The following is a 25,182-nucleotide window of genomic DNA, read 5'->3' as shown; positions in this document are numbered from 1 at the left end:
ACAGTATAAATATGGGTCTTGTTTTTTTCCTGTTCATCAAGGCTGTTTTTTGGTTGGAGCATTTTATCCATTTCCATTTAAAGTAATTATTGATATGTATGTTCCTATTGGAATTTTCTTAATTGTTTGCAGTTGATTTTGTAGATCTTTTTTATTCTCTTATATTTCTTAACTCTATAAGTCCCTTTAACTTTTGTTTTAAAGTTGATATGCTGGTGCTGAATTTTCTTAATTTTTGCTTGTCTAAAAAGGATTTGATTTCTCCATCAATTTTGAATGAGATCCTTGCTGGGTACAGTAATCTTGGTTGTATATTTTTCCCTTTCATTATTTTAAATATGTCTTGCCTTTGTCTTCTGGCCTGCAGAGTTTCTGCTGAAAGATTAACTGTTAAGTGTATGGGGTTTCCCTTGTATGTTGCTTGTTGTTTCTCCCTTGCTGCTTTTAAGAGTCTTTCTTTGTGTTTAGTCTTTATTAGTTTGATTAGTATGTGTCTTAGTGTGTTTCTCCTTGGGTTATACTGTATGGATCTCTTTGTGGCTCTTGGATTTTATTGCTTATTTCCTTTTTCATATTGGGGAAATCTTCAACTATAATCTTTTCAAAAGTTTTCTCATATCCTTTCTTCTTCTCTTCTTCTGGGATTCCTATAATTCAAATGTTGGTGCATTTGATATTGTCCCAGAGGTCTCTGAGACTATCCTCAGTTCTTTTCATTCTTTTACTTTTTTCTGCTCTTCAAAAGTTTTTCCACCATTTTATCTTCCAGCTCACTGATTTGTTCTTCTGCTTCAGATATTCTACTATTGATCCCTTACTGAATATTTTAAATTTCAGTAATTCTCTTGTTTGTCTCAGCATGTTTATTCTTTAATTCTTCTAGGTCTGTGTTAATTGATTCTTGCATTTTTTCCAGTTAGTTTTCAAGGTTTTTTTTTTTTTTAATCCTCTTTACTATCATTATTCTGAATTATTTTTTAAGTAGTTTGCCTATTTTCTCTTCATTTATTTGGACTGCTGTGTTTCTAATTTGTAAGTTCATTTGTGTAGCATTTCTCTGCCTTCTTCTTCTTATTATTATTATTTTGATTATTGTGTTTGAGGTCTCCTTTTCCCAGGCTTAAATGTTCAATCCCTTTTCTTTTTGGTTTCTGCCCTCCTAAGTTTGGTCCAGTGGTTTGTGTAAGCTTCCTACAGGGTAAGATTTTTGCTGATTTTTTTGTTTATTTTGTTTTTCCTGTGATGATCAATGCTAAGTTCGGTAGTAATCCTGTCTGCTGATGATTGGGTTTATAATTTTGTTTGTTTGTTGTTTAGATGAGGTGTCCTGCACAGGGTGCTACTGGTTGTTTGGTGATGCTAGACCTTGTATTCATGTGGTTTCCTTTGTGTGAATTCTCACTATTTGACACTCCCTAGGGTTAGTTCTCTGGTATTCTAGAGTCTTGGAGTTAGTGCTCCCTCTCCAAAGGCTCAGGGATTCATCTCTGGTCAGGGATGAAGATTCCAGAAGTGGTCTGTAATGTCATTAATTGAGATTAAAACAAATACCCCAAAATGAGAAACCAAAGAAGAACCCCAGACAAACGGCAGTTACAAAATTAGACAAATAAAAATTAAAATCATGGACTATACACATATATAGTCCACACATATATATACACCAATAAGCAAAGTCAAATCAGTCCGACTAAAATAAAGTACAGTAGACTGACCTGGTGAACAAAGGAAATCAAAAATTATATCTACCAGTTAAGAACAAAACTAACTAAAGCACAAGTGGGAAAATGAAATGAAAGCAAGGTGGCAAGTGAGGAATAAAGCAATGGAAACAAAACTAACAAATATGTTGAGAGGAAAGTAAAGAAAGAAAAGAAAGAAAGACTAGATATGCATAGGTAAATAGAGGTAGATAGAGAAGATTTATATACATTAAAAATTAATAGCAAGGGGAAAAGAACAGTAGGAAAAGCAAACAAATGGATCAATGTAGAAAAAAAAGTAATAGGCTTAAAAAATTAAAATTAAAAAAAAGAGAGAAAATCAACATTTACAACAGAGGGGCAAAGAAAAGGAAAAAAAAAAGAAAGAAAACTAAATCCAAAATAATCTACAGAACAAGTCAAAACATAAAAATGATAAATACTTTTCTTGAGTCAGTGCTGTCAAAGTCCTTTCTCTTGCTGGGTGTCAGAGTCCACTCCACCTCCCTAGGATGCACTCCAACACTGTGCTGATCTCTGGACCTGCTGTGGGGGAAGCTCAGATTCTATTCTAGTCCTACTCCTATGTCTACTTGCCCCTGATATCCATAGCTATCAAAACTAGTGCATTTTCTTTTGTGGGAGCTCTCAATGACCTTTTATATATTCCATAGACACAGAGTCTGCTTAGTTGATCGTGTGGACTTAATCTGCAACTTGTACAGCTGATGGGAAGGTTTTGGGTTTCTTCCTTAGCCACACTGCCCCTGGGTTTCAATTGTGGTTTTATTTCCACCTCTGCATGTGGGTCATGCACTGGGGTTTGTTCCTGAGGCTGCCCTGGAGGACTTGAGTTTGCCCAGGTGAGAGCCAGGTGTGGAGGTGGTATCAGCTGCTTGGTTCGCAGGGGTTCTGGCAGCACCTGGTACTGAGGGGAGTTGGCGGCTAGGGCAGCAGGGGATATAGTGCTCTAGAAGGGTATGGCAACAAGTGCTGGCCAATACGCTCCAGTATTCTTGCCTGGAGACCACCTCCCCCCCGCCGCTCCCTGACAGAGAAGCCTGGCATGCCACAGTCTACAGGGTTGCAAAGAGTCGGACATGACTGACGCAGCCCTGTGAGCATAAATGCAAGAAATGTTTTGCCTGGGGCAGCTCTGCCCCATTGAGCATTGAGGGTGAAGGTGGCACAGCTGCTTGGCTTGCAGAGACTTTAGCAGTGCCACATGTGCAGGGACACAGACTTCCTCTGCCACAGGAGTTATGGTCCTATCAGAGTCTTTTCTTGAGCCTCTTGTAGCTGGCGATCAGAAGGCCTCTTTAGCCAGTATTTCTCCATAGCTCCACCCATTCAGCCACTTTGAGGACTCCCTTGCTTGGGGTCTTTCTCTGTTGTTCAGCACATCAGGCACATAGAGGGGCCCCCTCTACTGGGGTCCTACTCTGTAGATCAGCAGATCAAACACTTAAAGGAGCACCCTGGGTGGGGTCCTGCTATATAGTTCAGTGAGTCAGATGTTTGATGGGCCAGACTCTATTGTTCAGCTGCTGATGCTGGCATGTGGAGAGAGAGAGAGGCTATGGTGATAGCTCCACTCACGACACGTGACTCAGCAGTATTGCCTTGCTTCCATGGCTGCCCCGCTATGCTCCACTGGCATTTCCCACCACAATTTTCTCCCTCACCTCCCCTCAATCCTTCCCTCTGCAGTCAATAGCAGCCTTCACCCTGGGATTGCTCCACAATCCCTAAACTCCAGCTCCCTGTCTGGGGTATGTTTGGCTATGGCAAGGACTGTCTGATTCTCATTCTATTTAGGCTGCCACAGATCTGCTGTTTCACTCTCAACCTTAAATGCTTCTCCTCTGAGTCAGACAGTTGCCCTGATGTGGGGATTTGGATCCCTGCTTCAGTTCCCCCACCTGCTGAAGGCAGGTCCAGTCCTACTAACACTATTGTTTTCCCCCCTAATTCCTTCATCCTACCTAGTTTTGTATGACTCGATATATTCTTTTCCTCTGGTCAGGTACTCCTGTCCACTCTCAACTGATTTTCTGCATGCAAGTCTGTGTCTGAAAGTGTATTACTGATGTATCCGTGGAGAGAGGTGTACTCCACATTCACCTATTCCTCTGCCATCTTGTTCCCACTCTCTTGCCACCTCTTTTAATATCGTATACTTTTGTTAGGTCCATACTATTTCTGTCCTTTATTGTGCCCATCTTTGCATGAAATGTTCCCTTGGTATCTCTAATTTTCTTGAGGATATCTCTAATCTTTCCCATTCCATTGTTTTCTTCTATTTCTTTGTATTGATCACTGAGGAAGGCTTTCTTATCTTCCCTTGATGTTCTTTGGTACTCTTCAATTAGGTATATCTTTCCCTTTCTCTTTTGCTTTTAGCTTCTCTTCTTTTCTCAGCCATTTGTAAGGCCTCCTCAGACAACCATTTTGCCTTTTTGCATTTCTTTTTCTTTGGGATGGTCTTGATCCCTGCCTCCTGTACAATGTCAAGAACCTCCATCCATAGTTTTTTCTGGCACTCTCTCTATCAGATCTAATCCCTGGAATCTATTTGTCACTTCCAATGTATAATTGCCAGGTATTTGATTTAGGTCATACCTGAATAGTCTAGTGGTTTCCCCTACTTTCTTCAATTTAAGTCTGAATTTGGCAATAAGTATTTCATTATCTGAGCCACAGTCAGCTCCCAGTCTTATTTTTGCTGACTGTATAGAACTTCTCCATCTTTGGCTACAAAGAATATAATCAAACTGATTTCAGTCAATATTGACCATCTGGTGATGTCCATGTGTAGAGTCTTCTCTTGTGTTATTGGAAGAGGGTGTTTGCTATGACCAGTGGTCCTCTTGGCAAAACTCTGTTAGCCTGCTTCATTTTGTATGCCAAGGCCAAATTTGCCTGTTACTCCAGGTATCTATTGACTTCCTACTTTTGCTTTCCAGTCCCCTTTAATGAAGAGGATATCTTTTGGGGGGTGTTAGATCTAGAAGGTCTTGTAGGTCTTCACAGAACTGTTTATCTTCTTCACCATCACTGTTCGGGGCATAGACTTGGATTACTGTGATATTGAATGGTTTGCTTTGAAAACGAACAGAGATCATTCTGTTCTCTTTGAGATGAATCCAAGTACTGCATTTCAGACTCTTTTGCTGATTATGAGGGCTACTCCATTTTTTCTAAGCTATTCTTGCCCACAGTGGTAGATATAATGGTCATCTGAGTTAAATTTGCTCACTCCAGTCCATTTTAGTTCATTGATTCCTTAAATATTCATTCTTGCCATCTCTTGTGTGACCACTTCCGATTTACCTTGATTCATGGACCTAACATTCCAGGTTCCTAAGAAATATTGTTCTTACAGCATTGAACTTTACTTCCATCACCAGTCACATCCTCAACTGCGTCTTGTTTTTGCTTTGGCTCTGTCTCTTCATTCTTGTAGGCCATAGTAAATTTTTATATTATTAAAATTTTATGCTACATGTCATGGAAAGCCTTTGTAATATGATGACCAATATTCCTGGGTATCACAGCAAAATTTCTGGTTTCATATATTCCATTCCTTCTTGACAAGTTCCAGTTCATCATGTTCTTAAGAGAAATATACTCAAGTGTGGTCTGACCATTACAGAGTAAATTTAGAGTTTCATGCTCTATTTCTGTATTTCAGATTCTTATTTATTCACCTAAGATTGCATCGGTTATTTCTGTAGTCATATTCAGCTATTGATGTGAAAAATCATAGAAAGTTAGATTTTCAGGGAACCACCAAAATATTTAATCCAATCTCCTTAGTTTCCAAATAAAAAGACCAAAACTCAGAAAGTGAATTTACAATAAAACCCCGAAACCATTTTCATACTGTTATAAATATATAACTGTATTTTGTTCTTATTCTATTAGCAGTATAAAATTTTTTCTTAGTAGGCTTGGTCATTTTTTCCAGGCTGTTAAGAGATTTTTGCCCATTGAATATGTCAAAGTATTTGACCATCTTCTGAACTTCATTGCATATCTGAATCAACATTTCTTCACCAAATCAAGTCTTTCACAAAAACTTTAAAATAGAATAAGTTAGAAAACAGAATTGCTACACCATGAGAGCGGTTCCTCTAGTAAGACCTTCATGCCTTTACTATCTGTCTAGTTATGCAACTGGTTACATATACTTCCCTGTCTTATTGATTTGCTTTTGCATTTTATGGGGCTTCCCTGATAGCTCAGTTGGCAAAGAATCCACTTGCAATGCAGGAGACCCCAAATTGATTCCTGGGTCAGAAAGATCCACTGAAGAAGGGGTAGGCTACACAATCCATTATTCTTGGGCTTCCTTTGTGACTCAGCTGGTAAAGAATATACCTGCAGTGTGGGAGATCTGGGTTTGATCCCTGGGTTGGGAAGATTCCCCTGGAGAAAGAAAAGGCTACCCACTCCAGTATTCTTGCCTGGAGAATTCTATGGACTGTGTAGTCCATGGGGTCACAAAGAGTCAGATATGACTGAGTGACTTTCACTTCATTCTGCATATTATACCATCAACAGGCTAATTTATTCACTGTATTCCACAAGACAGTAATTTCAACTCCGATTGCACATTCTATTTGCTTAGCTTGAAATAACTTCACCATCTATTGACTTCTTTATCCTTTAATACCAAGACGTTATCTTTGTAGATTTCCTGGATGACTTAAATCCCCAGTGACTTCTCTTTTTAAGGGAAGTCCCTCTCCATTTCTGCTTTTCTGCAGTATATTACTTAATATATGTTTATATTTCCTTTTGTATTCTCTAATCATTTTCTATGTGAACACTGTATCACTAACATTTTTTAATGACAACTGAGTTGACTAGCCTTGCATTGCAAATTATTATCTCACCACTAAAACCTATAGCTATCTTCATACTCAATGATGAAATGCTGAAAGCATTTACTCTAAGATCAAAAACAAAACAAGAATGTCCTCTTTCAGGCTTCCCTGGTGGTTCAGTGGTAAAGAACCTACTTGCTTCAATCCCTGGTCTGGGAAGATCCCACATGCCATGGAGCAACTTAGTCCATGGCACCATAACTAATGAACCTGTGCTCTAGAGCCCATACCCTGCAGCAAGAGAAATCCACACAATAAGAAGCCTGTGCACTGCAACTAGAAAATAGTCCCTGCTTGCTGCAACTAGAGAAAAGCCTGGGCAGCACTGTGATCTGGCACAACCAAAAATATAGATAAATAAATAAATAAAATTATTAAAAAGAATGTTCTTTCTCGCCATTTTTATTCAACATACTATTGGAAGTCCTAGTGACAGCAATCAGACAAGAAATAAAAATAAAACGAATCCAAATTTGAAAGGAAAAGTAAAACTGTCACTGCAAATGGCACAATACTACATATAGATAATCCTAAAGATACCACTAAAACTACTATAATTCATCAATGACTTTGGTAAAGTTTCAAGATACAAAACTAACGTACAGACATCTATTGTGTCTATATATTATTAACAAACTATCAGAAAGAGGAAGAAAGAAATTGAAGATGACACAAACAAATGGAAAATACACCATGTTCATATATTGTAAGAATTTATATTGTTAAAATGACCATATCCCCCAAGGAAATCTACAGATTCAATGCAATCCCTGTCAAAATAGTAATGGCATTTTCCACAGTACTAGAATAAATAATTTAAAATTTGCATGGAAATCCCAAAGACCTGGACTAGCCAAAATAATATTGAGAGAGAAGAAAAAAGCTGAAGGTATCACACTCTCTGATTTCAACTACACTATAAAGCTACAATAATCAAAAGAGCATGTTCAGACTGCCCATTCAAGATGGCAGAGTAGAAGGACATGCACTCATCTCCTCCTGCGAGAGCACCAAAATCACAACTAGCTGTTTAACAACCATTGACAGAAGGACCTTGGAACCTACCAAAAAATGATACCCATGTCCAAAGACAAAGAAGCTGCAGCAAGATGGTAGGAGGGACTCAATCATGATAAAATCAAATCCCATAATCCCTGGGGTGGGTGACTCACAAACCGGAGAACAATAATACCAAAGGAGTTCTCCCACTGTTGTGAAGTTTCAGAACCCTATGTCAGTCTTCCCATCCTGGGGACCTGACAAAGAGACTAGTAATCACCAGGAAATATGACCTTAAAGGCCAGTGGAATTTCAGTATATGATTTCAACAGGACTGAGGAAAACAGAGACTCCAGTCTTGGAGGGCAGAAACAAAACCTTGCACCAAGGCTCAGAGGAAAGGAGCAGTGACTTCACAGGAGACTGAACCAAAACGACTTGCTAGTGTTGAAGGGTCTCTTGTGGAGGTGTGGCTTGGCAGCGACTAACCACAAGGGTGGGGGGCTGGTAGCAGTAGTCTGGGAAGGTCCCCTTTGGGAACCTTCTTGGAGATCACCATTAACCCAACCATAGAGCTCTTAGACCCAAGGGCTGGGTCGCCTCAGGTCAAAAAACTACCAGGGAGGGAGCACAACCTTACTCATCAGCAGATAATTGGATTAAAACTTTACTGAGCAAGGCCCTGCCCACCAGAGCAAGACCTAGTGTTTCCTACCACCAGTTCCCCCCATCAGGAAGCTTACATAAACCTCTTAGCTCCCTCTGTCAGAGGGCAAATAGAAGAAGCAAGAAGAGCCACAGTTCCACAGTGACTAAAACAAAACCACATTACAAATAGTTAATCAGCAGGAAAAAGCAAACTGTTTGTTGCAGATGAAGGGACAATGTAAAACCACAGAAAAAGAACTAAATGAAATGGAGATGGGCAACCTTCCAGAAAAAGAGTTCAGAATAATGATAGTGAAGATGATTCAGGATCTTGGAAAAAGAACAGAGATAAATAAAGACTGAGAAGATGCAAGAAATGTTTACCAAAGATATACAAAAGCTAAAGAACAAACAAATAGAGATGAATAATACACTAGAAGGAATCCATAGCAGAATAACTGAAGAAAGAACGGATAAATGACCTGGAGGACAGAATGGTAGAAATCACTGCCACAGAACAGGATATAGTAAAAAAGAATGAAAAGAAATGAAGACAGCTTAAGAGACCTCTGGGACAACATTAAATGCACCAACATTTGCATTATAGGGGTCCCAGAAGGAGAAGAGAGAGAGAAAGGACCTAAGAAAATATTTGAAGAGATAATAGCTGAAAAGTTCCCTAACACGGGAAAGGAAATCATCTACCTATTTTCTGTAGGTAGGCCTTTTTCTTTCTTTCTTTCTTTTTTAAATTTCCTTTTTTGTTTTTTAATTTTAAATTAGTTTATCTATTTTTTAACTTTACAATACTGTATTGGTTTTGCCATACATTGACATGAATCCACCATGGGTGTACATGTGTTCCCTTTTTCTTATCTTGTGTTTCCTGCCTAGAGAAGTTCCTTTAGCATTTGTTGTAAAACTGGTTTGGTGGTTCTGAGTTCTCTTAATGTTTGCTTGTCTGGAAAGCTTTTGATTTCTCCATCAAATCTGAAGGAGAGTCTTGCTGGGTAGAGTATTCTTTGTTGTAGTTTCTTCCCTTTCATCATTTTAAATATATCATGCCATTCCCTTCTGACTTGTAGTTTGGGTTGAGAAATCAGTTGATAGTCTGATGGGAGTTCCCTTGTATGTTATTTGTCATTTTCCCTTGTTGCTTTTAATATTTTATCTCTGTCTTTAATTTTTGTCAGTTTGATTACTGTGTGTTCCTCCTTGGGTTTATCCTTTCTGGGACTCTCTGTGCTTCCTGGATTTGGTTGCAAAAGAGAGTGATGTGTAGGGGATGTGTGAATTTGATGAAGAGGATTAAGAGGTATTAGCCTTCAGTTATATAATAAATAAATCAGGGAGATGCAATATACAGTATAAGGAATATGGTCAATAATTTTGTAATAACTGTTTGGGAACACATGGTTACTAGACTTATTGTGGTGGCCATTCCATACTGTTTGTAAATGTCATGTCACTAGTACTCCTGAAATTAATATAATGCAGTACTTAAACAATGTTTCAATTAAAGTATACCCCAGGACATGAGTAGGTTATATAAAAATACTATGTCATTTTATATAAGGGACTTGAGCACCCTTGGATTTTGATATCTGTGGGGGCTTCCTTGTAGCAATCCCCTATGGATACCAAGAGATACACACATACAGACACATACATGAATTTGTCCTGTTAATACAATTAAGTAGTAAGTCTCCACATTTTACCTTCATTTCTCACTGTGCTGCTTTGTTCTCTCCCCTACACTCTCAAATACCCTCCTGGGCCACAGACATGTGCTACTATAAAGGAAAATTTCTCACAGTGTATTATTTTTGTACACAATTTATTCTGTATAAGCAAGTTATGCTATTTTTTACTTGGTATTATGATTTTAAAATTATATTCATAATGATTGGTTTATCTCCAATTTGTTTATTTTTCCTTTTGTGCATCATTTCAGTTCAGTTCAGTCACTCACTTGTGTCCAACTCTTTGTGACCCCACAGACTGCAGCACGCCAGGCATCCCTGTCCATCACCAACTCCAGGAGTTTACTTAAACTCATGTCCATTGAGTCAGTGATGCCATCCAACCATCTCATGCTCTTTTGTCCCCTTCTCTTCCCACCTTCAATCTTTTCCAGCATGAGGATCTTTTCAAATGAGTCAGCTCTTTGCATTAGGTGGCCAAAGTATCGGAGTTTCAGCTTCAACATCAGTCCTTGCAATGAATATTCAGGACTGATTTCCTTTAGGATTCATTGGTTGGATCTCCTTGCAGTCCAAGGGACTCTCAAGAGTCTTCTCCAACACCGTAGTTCAAAAGCATCAATTCTTTGGTGCTCAGCTTTGTTTATACTCCAACTCTCGCATCCATACATGACTACTGGAAAAACCATAGCCTTGACCAGACGGACCTTTGTTGGAACATTTTAGCTAGTAGTATAATAATTAAACAAAACAACATAGATCCATTTTATATTTTTAAAAGATATTAAACACATTAAAATTTTATGGGAACTTATTATTAGTAGAGATAGATGAGTCTACTTTTGTGCTCAGTTCAGGTAATAACAATGGCTATTACTTTTTAATGAAATAAGACAGATGTGACCAAAATTCAGTCATATTTGTTATTATAGATGTGAACACTGAAGAAAGTTAGTTCATCTAAATAAGTGGATAAATTGAAGAAGTTTCATTATAGCAATATCATTCAATTATTTGATCTCATTTTGTAGAGTCGGGAAATTGATAGAGACTATGAGTCAATATTAATGCTTTTTAACCTTCTTCAGTATTTCATAGTGATTTTGGCTACAGTGACTTAGGACAGGATTGGTTGAGAGCCATGTGCTTTGCATCCAACTTTTCCAATCATATATTGCTTTTCTTTTCACCATAGTGCTACCTGTAGTGGTTTGTGTCAAATGAATAGTTCAATGTCAGGACCATGATAAGTTGTTGCTGTGTAGCCTTACTGCACAGAAATCTATAACCATGTTACTTTAAGTTTTATAATCATATAATTATGGGAAAGAAGTAAACCCAAGTATCCCTAAGTACATTTGGATAATGTTAACTATCGAGGCATCCCAGTAGCTAACTAATTTAATTTGTTGGCTAGGATTTTACTTAGAATGCAACATCACTAGCGCATATAGCTGCTAAGCTGGTGGGAGTTTTCAGTGGGTTTGCAGACTTGTTCCCCAACCTGTATAATTATTAATGATTTAGAAGAGTATTTTAGACCATAACCATTTTTGCATTTTTTTTAAAATTCCAGCACTTATTGAGATAGTAAATTCTGTGGTAATAAAATAATTTAGAATTTGTCATTCATTAGTTCTACTTGATATTTATTAATATTAACTATTTAATATTTCATTAATTCATGTATATTAAATACTATTAATAGATAGCAAGTAGATAATAAGGAAATTGATAGGAAATGATTGATAAAATATAATTCCTCTCCTCACATACATCTTTATTTTTGTTTGAATATGCTTAAATCTTTCTTTTATAATCAGAAACTTCAAAGGGAACCTCATGTTTCATAATATATTATTCTTTTTATTTTCTAGATGATTTATATACTTTCTTAGTCATTCTAAAATTTTGTGTCCAATATCTAAGAAAATGGTCATAATCTACATACTTTAAGCAAACAAACAAAAAACACACTCTTGGCAGAATCACACAAAGTATTGTATTATCAGTGTTTAGATTTTGACAAGTGTTGCTCATAAAAGATACACAGGGAAATACACAATTATATCTGAATTGTTAACAAGCTCAGGGAATATATAAAAAAATATGTTGTTGATTCTTAGTATCCAAGAAGATATTATTTAGAGCTACTTAAATGGCCAATTTAATGATTCTTCTTGTCCTACCACATACTGTTTGCACTTTTATTGTAATACTTTATTCATTCTGCTTGGTATTTGCAGTTTGTTTACTCTTTGTCAAACATTGTGTTTTAGGCATATTGGGGAATACAAAGATCTTAAATATAAATCTTGACTCTAGGCATTTTCTTGGAATGTTATCTACCCAGATAACAGAAAGGGAATTTATGTTTAGTTGTCAGGACTCTCTGTGCCTGGGACTCATCAGAACTATTTGAGATTCTCTTCAATTATTTATATGTTAAGTATCAGGAACCAACATCACACTCACCAAGGAGAGAGGATGATAGAAGTGAATATTGAGGTTTAAGGAGCCTATTGGAAAATAGGTTGGAAAGTTGAGAAAGGAGTAATGTGTTTGTAAGTGGTATAAAAATCAGCTGTATATCTATCGGTGTGTATTTATTAATTTCTTAGTACTATAAAAATATAAATAGGTAAAATGATAGACATTGATTTATTATAAGGAATTGACTCCATTATGGAAGCTGACAGGTCCCAAGATTGTAGTCAGCAAGTTGGAGACCCAGAAGAGCTGATGGTATAGCTCTAATCCAAAGGCCTTACAGGCTTTGAGACCCAAGAAGAGTCAATATTTCAGTTTGAGTCTGAAGTCAGGGAAAAAAGATAGTGTCCAAGCTTGATGGCAGTCAGGCAAGAGAAATTCCCTCTTGTTTGGGGAAGTATCAGCATTCTGCTTATTCAGGCTTTTGGCTGATTAGAAGAGGCCCACCCACATTATAGAACTTCCCTGGTGGCTCAATCAATAAAGAAACCACCTGCAATGCAGGAGATAGCCTGCAACATAGGAGACCAGGGTTCGGTCCCTGGGTCGGGAAGTTCCCCTGGAGAAGGAAATGGCAATCTACTCCAGTATACTTGCCTGGAAAATCCCATGGACAGAGGAGCCTGGCAGGCTACAGTCCATGGGGTCGCAAAGAGTTGGACACGACTGAGCGTCTAAACCACCACCACCCACATTAGGGAGGACTGTCTATTAGTCTATTGATTTAAATGTTAAACTCATTCAAAAATACCCTCACAGAAACACCCAAAACAATACTTGACCAAATAGCTGGGTACCCTGTAGCCCATTTAAATTGACACATAAATTTACCACTATACATACACAAAAAAGAGGGGAAAGGAAATGGTATATTAGGTTTATAGGAAACTGCAGGTAAATTTTCTATTTATAAATTAAAAAAAAAATCCTTTGCAAGTATAAACTTGGAAATTTGTTCAGCATCTCCATATTATATATGAAGAAACAGATACAAACAAATAAATGACTTGTTCAAGATCATACAGCTCATTAACCATAAAACCTGATCTAGAATCATAAACCTTATAATTTCAGTATTCTTTCTAAGGATACAGTGGTACAATTTCCCCTTATCACATGTGTGCATGACATGTAAGCTATAAAGTTCAAACTAAATTTCAAAATGGTATTGGTGAATACATTTTTATGCATTACTGTTATAGAAACATTTACCTCTGTACAAAGTAGAGATTCTGAATCAGAGATCTCAAAGTACTTTGTGCACAGTTATTACTAAGATATGTGACAATTTGGAGTTACTTCAAAACATGCCTTTTGCACATCCTCTCATACGAACTTTTGAACAAAGAAAATAGACCTTTAACACTGCCTGTGAGAGTAAAGAGCATGATAAGGAAGTGTTTATACAGGCACGGAGCCAGAATAGACTATTCGTTTTCAAGTTTTGCTTCGTGAGAGAAGACATGTCTTCCTACCTATGAGCTTAGAAAAACACTGTTCTCTGCCTTCAGGTGTAGACTTAAAATACTGTTAATACATCCTCTAGTGTTTTTAGCCATAGGTAACCAACACTTTATGTTTCTGAAAAACCTGAACAGGTTTTCAAACAAATATTTCTATAAAGACAGTCACATTTTCGGACATTTTGTAAAGAATAATTACAAACGTGCATGAGGAAACTGGTGACAAGATACTTTTCCTTAATGAATCACCTTCAAATTTTCCATAAGAACACCAAAATAGATCATAATGAATTCCTTGTTACAAATTCTCCTAGGACAAAATGTCACATTTTTAGAAGTGGGCTGCCAGGAAATAATAGCTGACGGAGGGTGGGGTGAGTGGAATTTAGAAACAAGTGCTTTTAAACACTTTGCTTTTGTTCACTTGCTTGGACTTAAAAGCCAAAGCTACTATACTTCAGTTAGGAAGGAGCCGGGTTAGATATTTTCAAGTCCAGGCGCGAAGGCTGGGAGTTTGCAAATCTAGCAGCTGGAGTGTGTTGTGGTAGCTGCTTTCCTGTGCTAAGTTGATTTACTTGTTTAAGGTCTGACCTCATCATCCTGTCGGTATGGGTTCCCACCTACACTGTTAGCTGCTGCTTTCTGCTTCAGCTGGAAAGCTGGAAGTATTCGCAGTGTACCACAAACAGTGGGGGAGGGGGGGAACAAGAAAGACTGCTCTGGACACTTGTGCTTTTGTTAGTCCTACAGAAGAGGCAGAAAAACAAGAGATAACAAAGGCTGTTTCCTTTCTGTGAGAGAAAGCTTTCGTCTTTCCTCCTGCAACAATGTCAGTGTCTGGCAAGAAAGAGTTTGATGTGAAACAGATCCTAAGGCTACGCTGGCGATGGTTTAGTCACCCTTCTCAAGGCTCACCCAACACTGGAAACTGCCTTCAGCAGGAAGGATATGAGCATAGAGGGACCCTGGTTCAGGGCAGACTGAAGAACCACTCTCGGGACAGAAATGGACTGAAGAAAAGCAACAGTCCTGTCCACCACAGCATACTACCACCGGTGCCAGGATCGGCCCCTGCCCATCAAAGAGCCCTTCAGAACTGGCACTCACGAAAACTGATAGACCATCTTCGAGCAAATGAAGATACTCCTAAAGCAGTTCCAGGGAATTTGTTCAAAGAAGCTTGTGAGAAACACTCAAAAGATGTGGAGATGATGGCTGATGACAATACAGAAGATTCTACAGCAGGGTAGGAGTTTTTGAACACATAACAAATTCATAGCTTAGATTAACTTATCCTCTAAAGTGCTCATTTAGTGTTTAAATAAAAGTTATAATAATTTCTGATTTTTTATGCAGCCAATCAGGGTGTCCAAGTAACCCCCTTATCTAAGTCTATAAAGGAATATAGTCATAGTATATACTTTTGGTAATTAATGGAAAATATGCTTTAGAATTGTGAGTTTACTTTCTCTATTCCATTCTGATTCTGTTAAGAATTCTGTTTCAGTTTTTAGAGATTAGCAATTATTATAATTGTTACTTTTCTGTAAATATCCTCTGTGGCTTGAATGTGCAGATAGTTATGTTTCTTTGTTTCTTTTTTTGTAAAATTGTGATGGATTACAAAGAACTCGTTCTGACTTTGTCACGCCAGCTCTGACTGCTCAGCACATCATTACCTATTTGTTAGTACGTAGTTGCCATACTGATGCTTGATAAATATTATCTTTATGTGAGAGTATGGAACAGTTTCCTTTGGCATTTGAGATTTATTTCAAGTAGTATTAGATTCCATAGCTAGTTTACATTTATGAAAATATTTTGCATAAAACAAGTAATGAAATGCTGCTTACAGCAGTGAGATCTTACAATAGGAAATGGAACATATCAACTATTTTAGGATATTAAAATGTAATAAGAAATGATAATAAAGTATTGTGTAAGTATAGCTCATAAAATCTTTGACCTCGTTTTTATTTTTGTATCTACCAGTATTGTTTGATTCTGTTTTACATTTTGGTTTTTTGGCCACAAGGCATGTGGGATCTTAGCTCCCTGACCAGGGATCAAATCCACACATCCTGCATTGAAAGGTGGAGTCTTAACCACCAGAACACCAGGGAAGTCCCACACCAGTATTGTTTGAGTAGAAGAAAAGTATGTGCCCTCCTCTAATGCTGTCTAACATAACTTAATCTAGTATATCTTTACTTTATGTTCCTTTTTTCATTATCAGATTTTATTTCTTCAACATGTAGACACAACTAATGGTTTTGGCAATGTAATTAAAGTGTAAAATGCTATAGTAAAACAAGTATTTTTGAAATGACTTAAATTTTATAGCAGTTCAACATGAAGGTGTGCTTATTTAGAAATCTGGATATTTTGTATACTGTCTATAAGTGTGGGCTTTCCCTGTGGTTCAGATGGTAAAGAATCTGCTTGCAATGCAGGGGACCCAGGTTTGATCCCTGGGTTGGGAAGATCCTCTGGAGAAGGGCATGGTTACCCACTGCAGTATTCTTGCCTGGAGAATTCCATGGACAGAGGAGCGTGGTGGACTATGGTCTATGGCGTCACAAGTGTAGATAAGAAAGACTGGCAAATTTGCTTCTAGATAAACGTTTTTTCAGCATATCTACCTTGACAGTTCCTTGCTTCCATGATTTCTAAGTATAATTAATAGAAAAAACAACATAATAATATTTTGACAAAAGACAAAGCAACTCTGCAAAATGATGCTTTACAGGAACTCAGGCTTTCTATATGAAATGTAAATAATGAAGTGTAAATAACTGTGGGGATTCCAGGTTGCATTTAGTACAAATACTTGGACTTTGAAAATAATATGTAGTCCATACTTTAGATGAAGGAGGTTTTCAAATTATCTCTATCTTATTATTTCAAATTATTATGAACAACAATTTTAAAAACTGCTAAATTTGGAAGTTAATATTAAATACATCTGACTCTGTTGTGGGGTTCTCTCATAGCTCAGTCGGTAAAGAATCTGCCTGCAATGCAGGAGACCTGGGTTCGATTTCTGGGTTGGGAAGATCCCCTGGAGAAGGAAATGGCAATCCACTTCTGTATTCTTGCCTGGAAAATCCCATGGACAGAGGAGCCTGGAGGGCTGCAGCCTATGGGGTCGCAAGAGTCGGACACGACTTAGTGACTAAACCACTGTTGTAGGGAAATTAAATTATCCTCTGTGAATTCTTGACAAAAATTTTTTGAGGATCCCTACATTGATTTTTCAGCATGAGAATATATTTACAGTAAGTTAGCTGCTAAATGAAAATGCCAGATAAAATGTCAAATATAAAATGTCACCAAGTAATATTTTTAAAATATATGTCTCCTTTTATTATTTACAGTGTTCGTATTCTAAAAAAATGTTCCATTAAATATGCTATGGTTACAGTGCAAAGTTAATATTTTATTAAAATAAATACAGGAAGTGGTTTTATAGATGTGCCAGGAATATTTTAAGCAAAAGAGAATAAGTAAATTGAGCACTTAATTAATTGAAAATGATGGTTTATTAATCTATCATTACCCATTCTGAATTATTTCATCTTGGGTAAAGAAAGTTCGATGAGGAACTTTCTTATTTCCCACTTCTCTAATGCCTCTTTTTAAGCAAAATTGGGGAACAGGAGGAAAAGATCCTGCAAAGTTGGCAGCAACCTACTATCCCCTCAGTAGAACTCTTGTGGTTAAATAACAAAAATGGCAGTCAATGTGGAGAACACAAGGTGAGTTCTAACACTTGGGGAAAAGTAAGGGTCCTAAGTCATCCTGCTTTCTACAAATATTGCAGGGGATAGAGAATGGACTAGTTTACTAAAATGTAATATAGTTGAATAACCTATAATTAAATCTAAAACAGATTGTAAAGCCAAGATATTAAAGTTATATTAATACATTGGTTAGGGGATTTTAAAACCCAAATACATTCATATGCAATTGAATTTTAAGTTTGTATTTCATTTAGGAGCAGTTCTGTATCATGGTCCCACACTGTGAGTATGCACATATCAGCATGCCTATCATCAGAGGCCTAGGCTCAATTATCTCCTTTTTGCCCTCAGTTCAGTCAATTCAGTTGCTCAGTCATGTACGACTCTTTTTGCCCTAGTTATGTACTAACTCTGCATCTTTGCTTCCCATAACAACCTTGCTCAATGTCCTTTCTTTTCTTATATCATCTTTAGAATTCAAAAAATCAAAATATTTTTACAGTGTATTATGATCATGATTTTATATGACAGAATATTGTTATATGTATATGTATATATATAACCATATAACAATATTCTGTCATATTATATATATATATACACTGCTCATAAATAGATGACTGTGTAATGTTTAAGTACCCAGGAGCATAAAGTTGTTAAACTGCATTTGCTAAGGCAAATGTGGTTATCTCCTCATTGTGCTTGAGAACATTGAATAAAATCCTGATGACCTGTGTATGGGCCCAGAACAACATGCCCCAGTACAAAGTTGAAGATTCACAGGGATGTTTAGTTTTAAGGAATTGGCAGCAATGGGGACCATACCTTCACCTTATATGTTTTTGTGTAATTTGCTATTTGTATGATATATGATTTTGTGTATCTTTGGCAGTATTACTCTGTTAGACAAGCCCCAAAATTCCCTCCATTTTATACCTTTTGGATTTTCAAGTGAGGTGTGCCTAGGGAACAAAAAGGAAGATGCCACTGTAAATTGTAATAACCTGAAGAAGGGGGGGATTGAATGAATAAGACTTAGAATTCATTAATAATTCATTCCACAAATATTGAGCACCATTGTGTGTTAGGCACACTTCTACATACTGGAGGTAAATCAGGATCAAAACAGAGAACATGTTTTCATAGAGTATACATTCTAATCATGAGAGAAACAATAAAAATAAACCAAATGTAGTACTTTAGCAGTTGTAAGTAGTATGAAGAAAAAAAATAATTAGAAGGAAGAGAGAGAAGAAAGGATCCTACTTCAGATAGGGGAGGACTTTCTGATGAGGTAACATTTGAGCAGAGATCTAAATGAAGTGAAAGGGAAGTCATGAGGATATCTGACACAAGAATTCAAAGCAAGTGAGAGGTTACTGCTGCTGTGCCACAGGGGAGTCCATAACCTCAATTCATATTTTTTCTTATTCAAATCAATACCACATGTCCCCACACAATCCATTGATTAATGTTTCAAACATTCTTAATTTAAGTGGTGAACTCAAAAATATGCCCTGCTTGTTGCTTATTACAGTGACTTTAAGATCACATGCATATCCTCATGGCCACAGAGGTGACTTTCCAGTCATCCTTTAACCATGGTGATATTTTGTCCTCTGGGGATCTGGGTATTCAGCCAGCAGACTATATGCTTCAGGTACAGAGGCCCCATGCCCTTAGTGAAAATGGACACATAATGGCTTATTTGTTTTCATCAAAAAACTATCAAGATAAGTCCAAACCAAATGCATTGTGTGTCTTTATCTGCAACACAAATCCACCTGTAATATGGAATATGCTTGGGAAATATTTACACATTAGAGAAATCTTAAATAGTGAAGCTTACTGTAATATATTTTCTCATAAAGTAGGAAGTAAGGTATGTGAGTATTTACAGGGAGAACTTTCCAGAAAGAAAGAAGAACAATTTCAAGAGCCCTGAGATGGAGTGTGCTTCATATGTTCAAACACAAGAAGGCTAGTGCAGCTGGAGTAGGGCTTTCAAAGGGGAGAGTAATAGCAGATAGTATTCAAAAGGCAAAAATAACACAGCATTAAAAATAATAAGCATTTTTATAGACATTTACTATGCACCAAGCACTAAATACATGCATTTTCACGTTCCCAAGAAAATTTTTGAATGCAAAGAGTGTTCACAACATTCTCTGGGTACTATTTTACTGGATATCTGCTGTTGCTGCTTATCTTCTTTCTTTTTTTTTATTTTAAATTAGTTTATTTATCTATTTCTAACTTGACAATATTGTATTTGTTTTGCCATACACTGACATGAATCCACCATGGGTGTACATGTGTTCCCTTTCCAGAACCCCCCTCCCACCTGCCTCCCCATCCCATGCCTCCGGGTCATCCTGGTGCACCAACCCCGAGCACCCTGTATCATGTGTCGAACCCGGACTGACAATTCGTTTTGCATATGATAATTTACATGCTTCCATACCATTCTCCCATATCATCCCGCCCTAGGACTCTCCCATAGAGTCCATAATACTGTTCTATTTATCTGTGTCTCTTTTGCTGTCTTGCATACAGGGTTACCTTTACCAATTGACTAAATACAATATATGTGTGTTATTACACTGTATTGGTGTTTTTCTTTCTGTCTTACTTCACTCTGTATAATAGGCTCCAGTTTCATCCACCTCATTAGAACTGATTTGAATGTATTCTTTTTAATGGCCGAATAATATTCCATTGTATATATGTACCACTGCTTCCTTATCCATTCGTCTGCTGATGGGCATATAGGCTGTTTCCATGTCCTGGCTATTATCAACAGTGCTGCGATGAACATTGGGGTACACGCGTCTCTTTCACTTCTGGCTTCTTCAGTGTGTATGCCCAGCAGTGGAATTGCTGGGTCATATGGCACTTCTATTTCCAGTTTTTTGAGGAATCTCCACACTGTTCTCCATAGTGGCTGTACTAGTTTGCATTCCCAGCAACAGTGTAAGAGGGTTCCCTTTTCTCCACACCCTCTCCAGCATTTCTTGCTTGTAGTCTTTTGGATAGCAGCCATTCTGAGGGGTGTGAAATGGTGCCTCATTGCGGTTTTGATTTGCATTTCTCTGATAATGAGTGATGTTGAGCATCTTTTCATGTGTTTGTTAGCCATCTGTATGTCTTCTTTGGAGAAGTGTCTGTTCAGTTCTTTGGCCCACTTTTTGATTGGGACGCTTATTTTTCTGGAATTCAGCTGCAGGAGTTGCTTGTCTATTCTTGAGATTAATTGTTTGTCCGTTGCTTTGTTTGCTATTATTTTTTCCCATTCCGAGGCCTGTCCTTTCACCTTGCTTATAGTTTCCTTTGTTGTGCAAAAGTTTTTAATTTCCGTTAGGTCCCATTTGTTTATTTTTGCTTTTATTTCCAATATTCTGGGAGGTGGGTCATAGACGATCCTGCTGTGGTTTATGTTAGAGAGTGTTTTGCCTATGTTTTCCTCTAGGAGTTTTATAGTTTCTGGCCTTACGTTTAGATCTTTAATCCATTTTGAGTTTATTTTTGTGTATGGTGTTAGAAAGTGTTCTAGTTTCATTCTTTTGCAAGTGGTTGACCAGTTTTCTCAGCACCATTTGTTAAAGAGATTGTCTTTTCTCCATTGTATATTCTTGCCTCCTTTGTCAAAGATAAGGTGTCCATAGGTGCATGGATTTATCTCTGGGCTTTCTATTTTGTTCCATTGATCTGTATTTCTGTCCTTGTGCCAGTACCATACTGTCTTGATGAATGTGGCTTTGTAGTAGAGCCTAAAGTCAGGCAGGTTGATTCCTCCAGTTCCATTCTTCTTTCTCAAGATTGCTTTAGCTATTCGAGAATTTTTTGTATTTCCATACAAATTGTGAAACTATTTGTTCTAGTTCTTTGAAGAATACCGTTGGTAGCTTGATATGGATTGCATTGAATCTATAGATTGCTTTGGGTAGTATACTCATTTTCACTATATTGATTCTTCTGATCCATGAACACGTATATTTCTCCATCTATTTGTGTCCTCTTTGATTTCTTTCATCAATGTTTTTAGTTTTCTATATATAGGTCTTTTGTGTCTTTAGGTAGATATATTCCTAAGTATTTTATTCTTTTCATTGCGATGGTGAATGGAATTGTTTCCTTAATTTCTCTTTCTGTTTTCTCGTTGTTGGTGTATAAGAATGCAAGGGATTTCTCTGTGCTAATTTATATCCTGCATCTTTACTATATTCATTGGTTAGCTATAGTAATTTTCTGGTGGAGTCTTTAGGGTTTTCTATGTAGAGGATCATGTCATCTGCAAACAGTGAGAGTTTTACTTCTTCTTTTCCAATCTGGATTCCTTTTATTTCTTTTTCTTCTCTGATTGCTGTGGCCAAAACTTCTGAAACTATGTTAAATAGTAGTGTTGAGAGTGGGCACCCTTGTCTTGTTCCTGACTTTAGGGGAAATGCTTTCAGTTTTTCACCATTTAGGATAATGTTTGCTGTGGGTTTGTCATATATAGCTTTTATTATGTTGAGGTATGTTCCTTCTATGCCTGCTTTTTGGAGGGTTTTTACCAGAAATGGATGTTGAATTTTGTCAAAGGCTTTCTCTGCATCTACTGAAATAATTCTATGGTTTTTATTTTTCAATTTGTTTATGTGGTGTATTACATTGATTGATTTGTGGATATTGAAGAATCTTTGCATCCCTGGGATAAAGCCCACTTGGTCATGATGTATGATCTTTTTAATATGTTGTTGGATTTTGTTTGTTTGGATTTGGTTAAGGATTTTTGCATCCATGTTCATCAGTGATATTGGCCTGTAGTTTTCTTTTTTTGTGGCATCTTTGTCAGGTTTTGGTATTAGGGTGATGGTGACCTCATAGAATGAGTTTGGAAGTTTACCTTCCTCTGCAGTTTTCTGGAAGAGTTTGAGTAGGATAGGTGTTAGCTCTTCTCTAAATTTTTGGTAGAATTCAGCTGTGAAGCCTTCTGGTCCTGAGCTTTTGTTTGCTGTAAGATTTCAGATTACAGTTTCAATTTCCATGCTTGTGATGGGTCTGTTGAGATTTTCTATTTCTTCCGGTTCAGTTTTGAGAAGTCGTACTTTTTAAGAATTTATGCATTTCTTCCAAGTTGTCCATTTTGTTTACATATAGTTGCTGATAATAGTCTCTTCTGATCCTTTGTATTTCTGTGTTGTCTGTTGTGATCTCTCCGTTTTCATTTCTAATACTGTTGATTTGATTCTTCTCCCTTTGTTTCTTGATGAGTCTGGCTAATGTCTTGTCAATTTTATTTATCTTCTCAAAGAACCAGCTTTTGGCTTTGTTGATTTTTGCTATGGACTCTTTTGTTTCTTTTGCATTTATTTCTGCACTAATTTTTAAGATTTCTGTCCTTTTACTAACCCTGAGTTTCTTCATTTCTTCCTTTTCTAGTTGCTTTAGGTGTAGAGTTAGGTTATTTTTTTGGCTTGTTTCTTGTTTCTTGAGGTACACCTGTATTGCTATGAGCCTTCCCCTTAGCACTGCTTTTACAGTGTCTCATAGGTTTTGGGTTGTTGTGTTTTCATTTTCATTCGTTTCTACGCATATTTTGATTTTTTAAAAATTTCTTCTGTGATTTGTTGGCTATTCAGCAGTGTGTTGTTCAGCCTCCATATGTTGGAGTTTTTAAGTGTCTTTCTCCTGTAATTGACATCTATTCATACTGAATTTTGGTCAGAAAAGATGCTTGGAATGATTTCAATATTTTTGAATTTACCAAGAGTAGATTTATGGCCCAGGATGTGATCTATTCTGGGGAAGTTCCATGTGTGCTTGAGAAAAAGGTGAAATTCATTGTTTCGGGGTGAAATGACATGTAGATATCAATTAGGTCTAATTAGTCTACTGTATCATTTAAAGTTTGTGTTTCCTTGTTAATTTTCTGTTTTGTTGATCTGTCCATAGGTGTGAGTGGAGTATTAAAGTCTCCCACTATTATTGTGTTATTGTTAATTTCCCCTTTCATACTTGCTAGCAATTGCCTTATGTATTGCGGTGCTCCTACGTTGGGTACATATGTATTTATAATTGTTACGTCTTCTTCTTGGATTGATCCTTTGATCATTATGTAGTGGCCATCTTTGTCTCTTTTCACCGCCTTTGTTTTAAAGTCTATTTTATCTGAAATGAGTATTGCTACTCCTGCTTTCTTTTGGTCTCTATTTGCATGAAATATCTTTTTCCAGCCCTTCACTTTCAGTCTGTATGTGTCCCTTGTTTCCAGGTGGGTCTCTTGTAGACAACATATATAAGGGTCTTGTTTTTGTATCCATTCAGCCAGCCTTTGCCTTTTGGTTGGGACATTCAACCCATTTACATTTAAGGTAATTATTGATAAGTATGATCCCGTTGCCATTTACTTTGTTGTTTGGGGTTTGAGATTATACACCCTTTCTGTGTTTCCTGTCTAGAGAAGATCCTTTAGCATTTGTTGGAGAGCTGGTTCGGTGGTGCTGAATTCTCTCAGCTTTTGCTTGTCTGTAAAGCTTTTGATTTCTCCTTGGTGTTTGAAGGAGATTCTTGCAGGATACAGTAATCTGGGCTGTAGATTATTTTCTTTCATCACTTTAAGTATGTCCTGCCATTTCCTTCTGGCCTGAAGAGTTTCTATTGAAAGATCAGCTGTTATCCTTATGGGAATCCCCTTGTGTGTTATTTGTTGTTTTTTCCTTGCTCTTTTAGTATTTGTTCATTGTGTTTGATCTTTGTTAATTCGATTATTATGTGTCTTGGGGTGTTTCACCTTGGCTTTATCCTGTTTGGGACTCTCTGAGTTTCTTGGACTTGGGTGATTATTTCCTTCCCCACTTTAGGGAAGTTTTCAACTATTATTTCCTCGAGTATTTTTTCATGGTCTTTCTTTTTTATCTTCTTCTTCTGGGACTCCTATGATTTGTATGTTGGTGCATTTCACATTGTCCCAGAGGTCTCTGAGGTTGTCTTCATTTCTTTTAATTCTTTTTTCTTTTTTCCTCTCTTTTTCATTTATTTCTATCATTCTATTTCTACCTCACCTATCCTATCTTCGGCCTTGGTTATTCTACTGTTGGTTCCCTCCAGAGTGTTTTTAATCTCATTTATTGCATTATTCATTATATATTGACTCTTTTTTATTTCTTCTAAGTCCTAGTTAAACCTTTCTTGCATCTTCTCGATCTTTGTCTCCAGGTTATTTATCTGTAACTCCAATTTGTTTTCCAGATTTTGGATCATTTTCACTCTTATTATTTGGAATTCTTTATCAGGTAGATTTCCTATCTCTTCCTCTTTTGTTTGATTTGGAGGGCGTTTATCCTGTTCCTTTACCTGCTGAGTATTTCTCTGCCTTTTCATCTTGTTTATATTGCTGTGTTTGGGGTGGCCTTTCTCCTTTTTGACAGTTTGTGTCTCCTCTTTATTGTGTAGGTTCCTCACTGTGGGTGGGGTTAGACGGGTGGCTTGTCAAGGTTTCCTGGTTGGGGAAGCTTGTGTCAGTGTTCTGGTGGGTGGAGCTTGATTTCGTCTCTCTG

The 25,182-nt window shown here is 37.1% G+C and overlaps 1 protein-coding gene across 3 annotated transcripts in view; it reads left to right on the top strand.

Annotated features, from left to right (window-relative positions):
* The first annotated feature begins 14,373 nt into the window (after window positions 1-14,373).
* KLHL4 (kelch like family member 4) overlaps window positions 14,374-25,182 on the top strand; it is a 152,601-nt gene continuing 141,792 nt past the window's right edge. Inside the window, exon 1 of one of the 3 annotated variants that reach the window (XM_081563773.1) lies at window positions 14,374-15,144. In XM_081563773.1, coding sequence (XP_081419899.1) covers window positions 14,726-15,144 — 419 coding nt within the window. In that variant the 5' untranslated portion in view covers window positions 14,374-14,725. The remainder of the gene's footprint in view (window positions 15,145-25,182) is intronic. The other 2 variants (XM_081563772.1, XM_081563774.1) reach the window with 2 other exon arrangements.

This window comes from Giraffa tippelskirchi, chromosome X (genome assembly GCF_054371585.1).
Source record: "Giraffa tippelskirchi isolate mGirTip1 chromosome X, T2T-mGirTip1v1.2.pri, whole genome shotgun sequence".
Classification (NCBI taxonomy): Eukaryota; Metazoa; Chordata; class Mammalia; order Artiodactyla; family Giraffidae; genus Giraffa; species Giraffa tippelskirchi.
The sequence above is the reverse complement of the archived record's forward strand: the minus strand, read 5'-3'. Positions and strand labels throughout refer to the sequence as shown.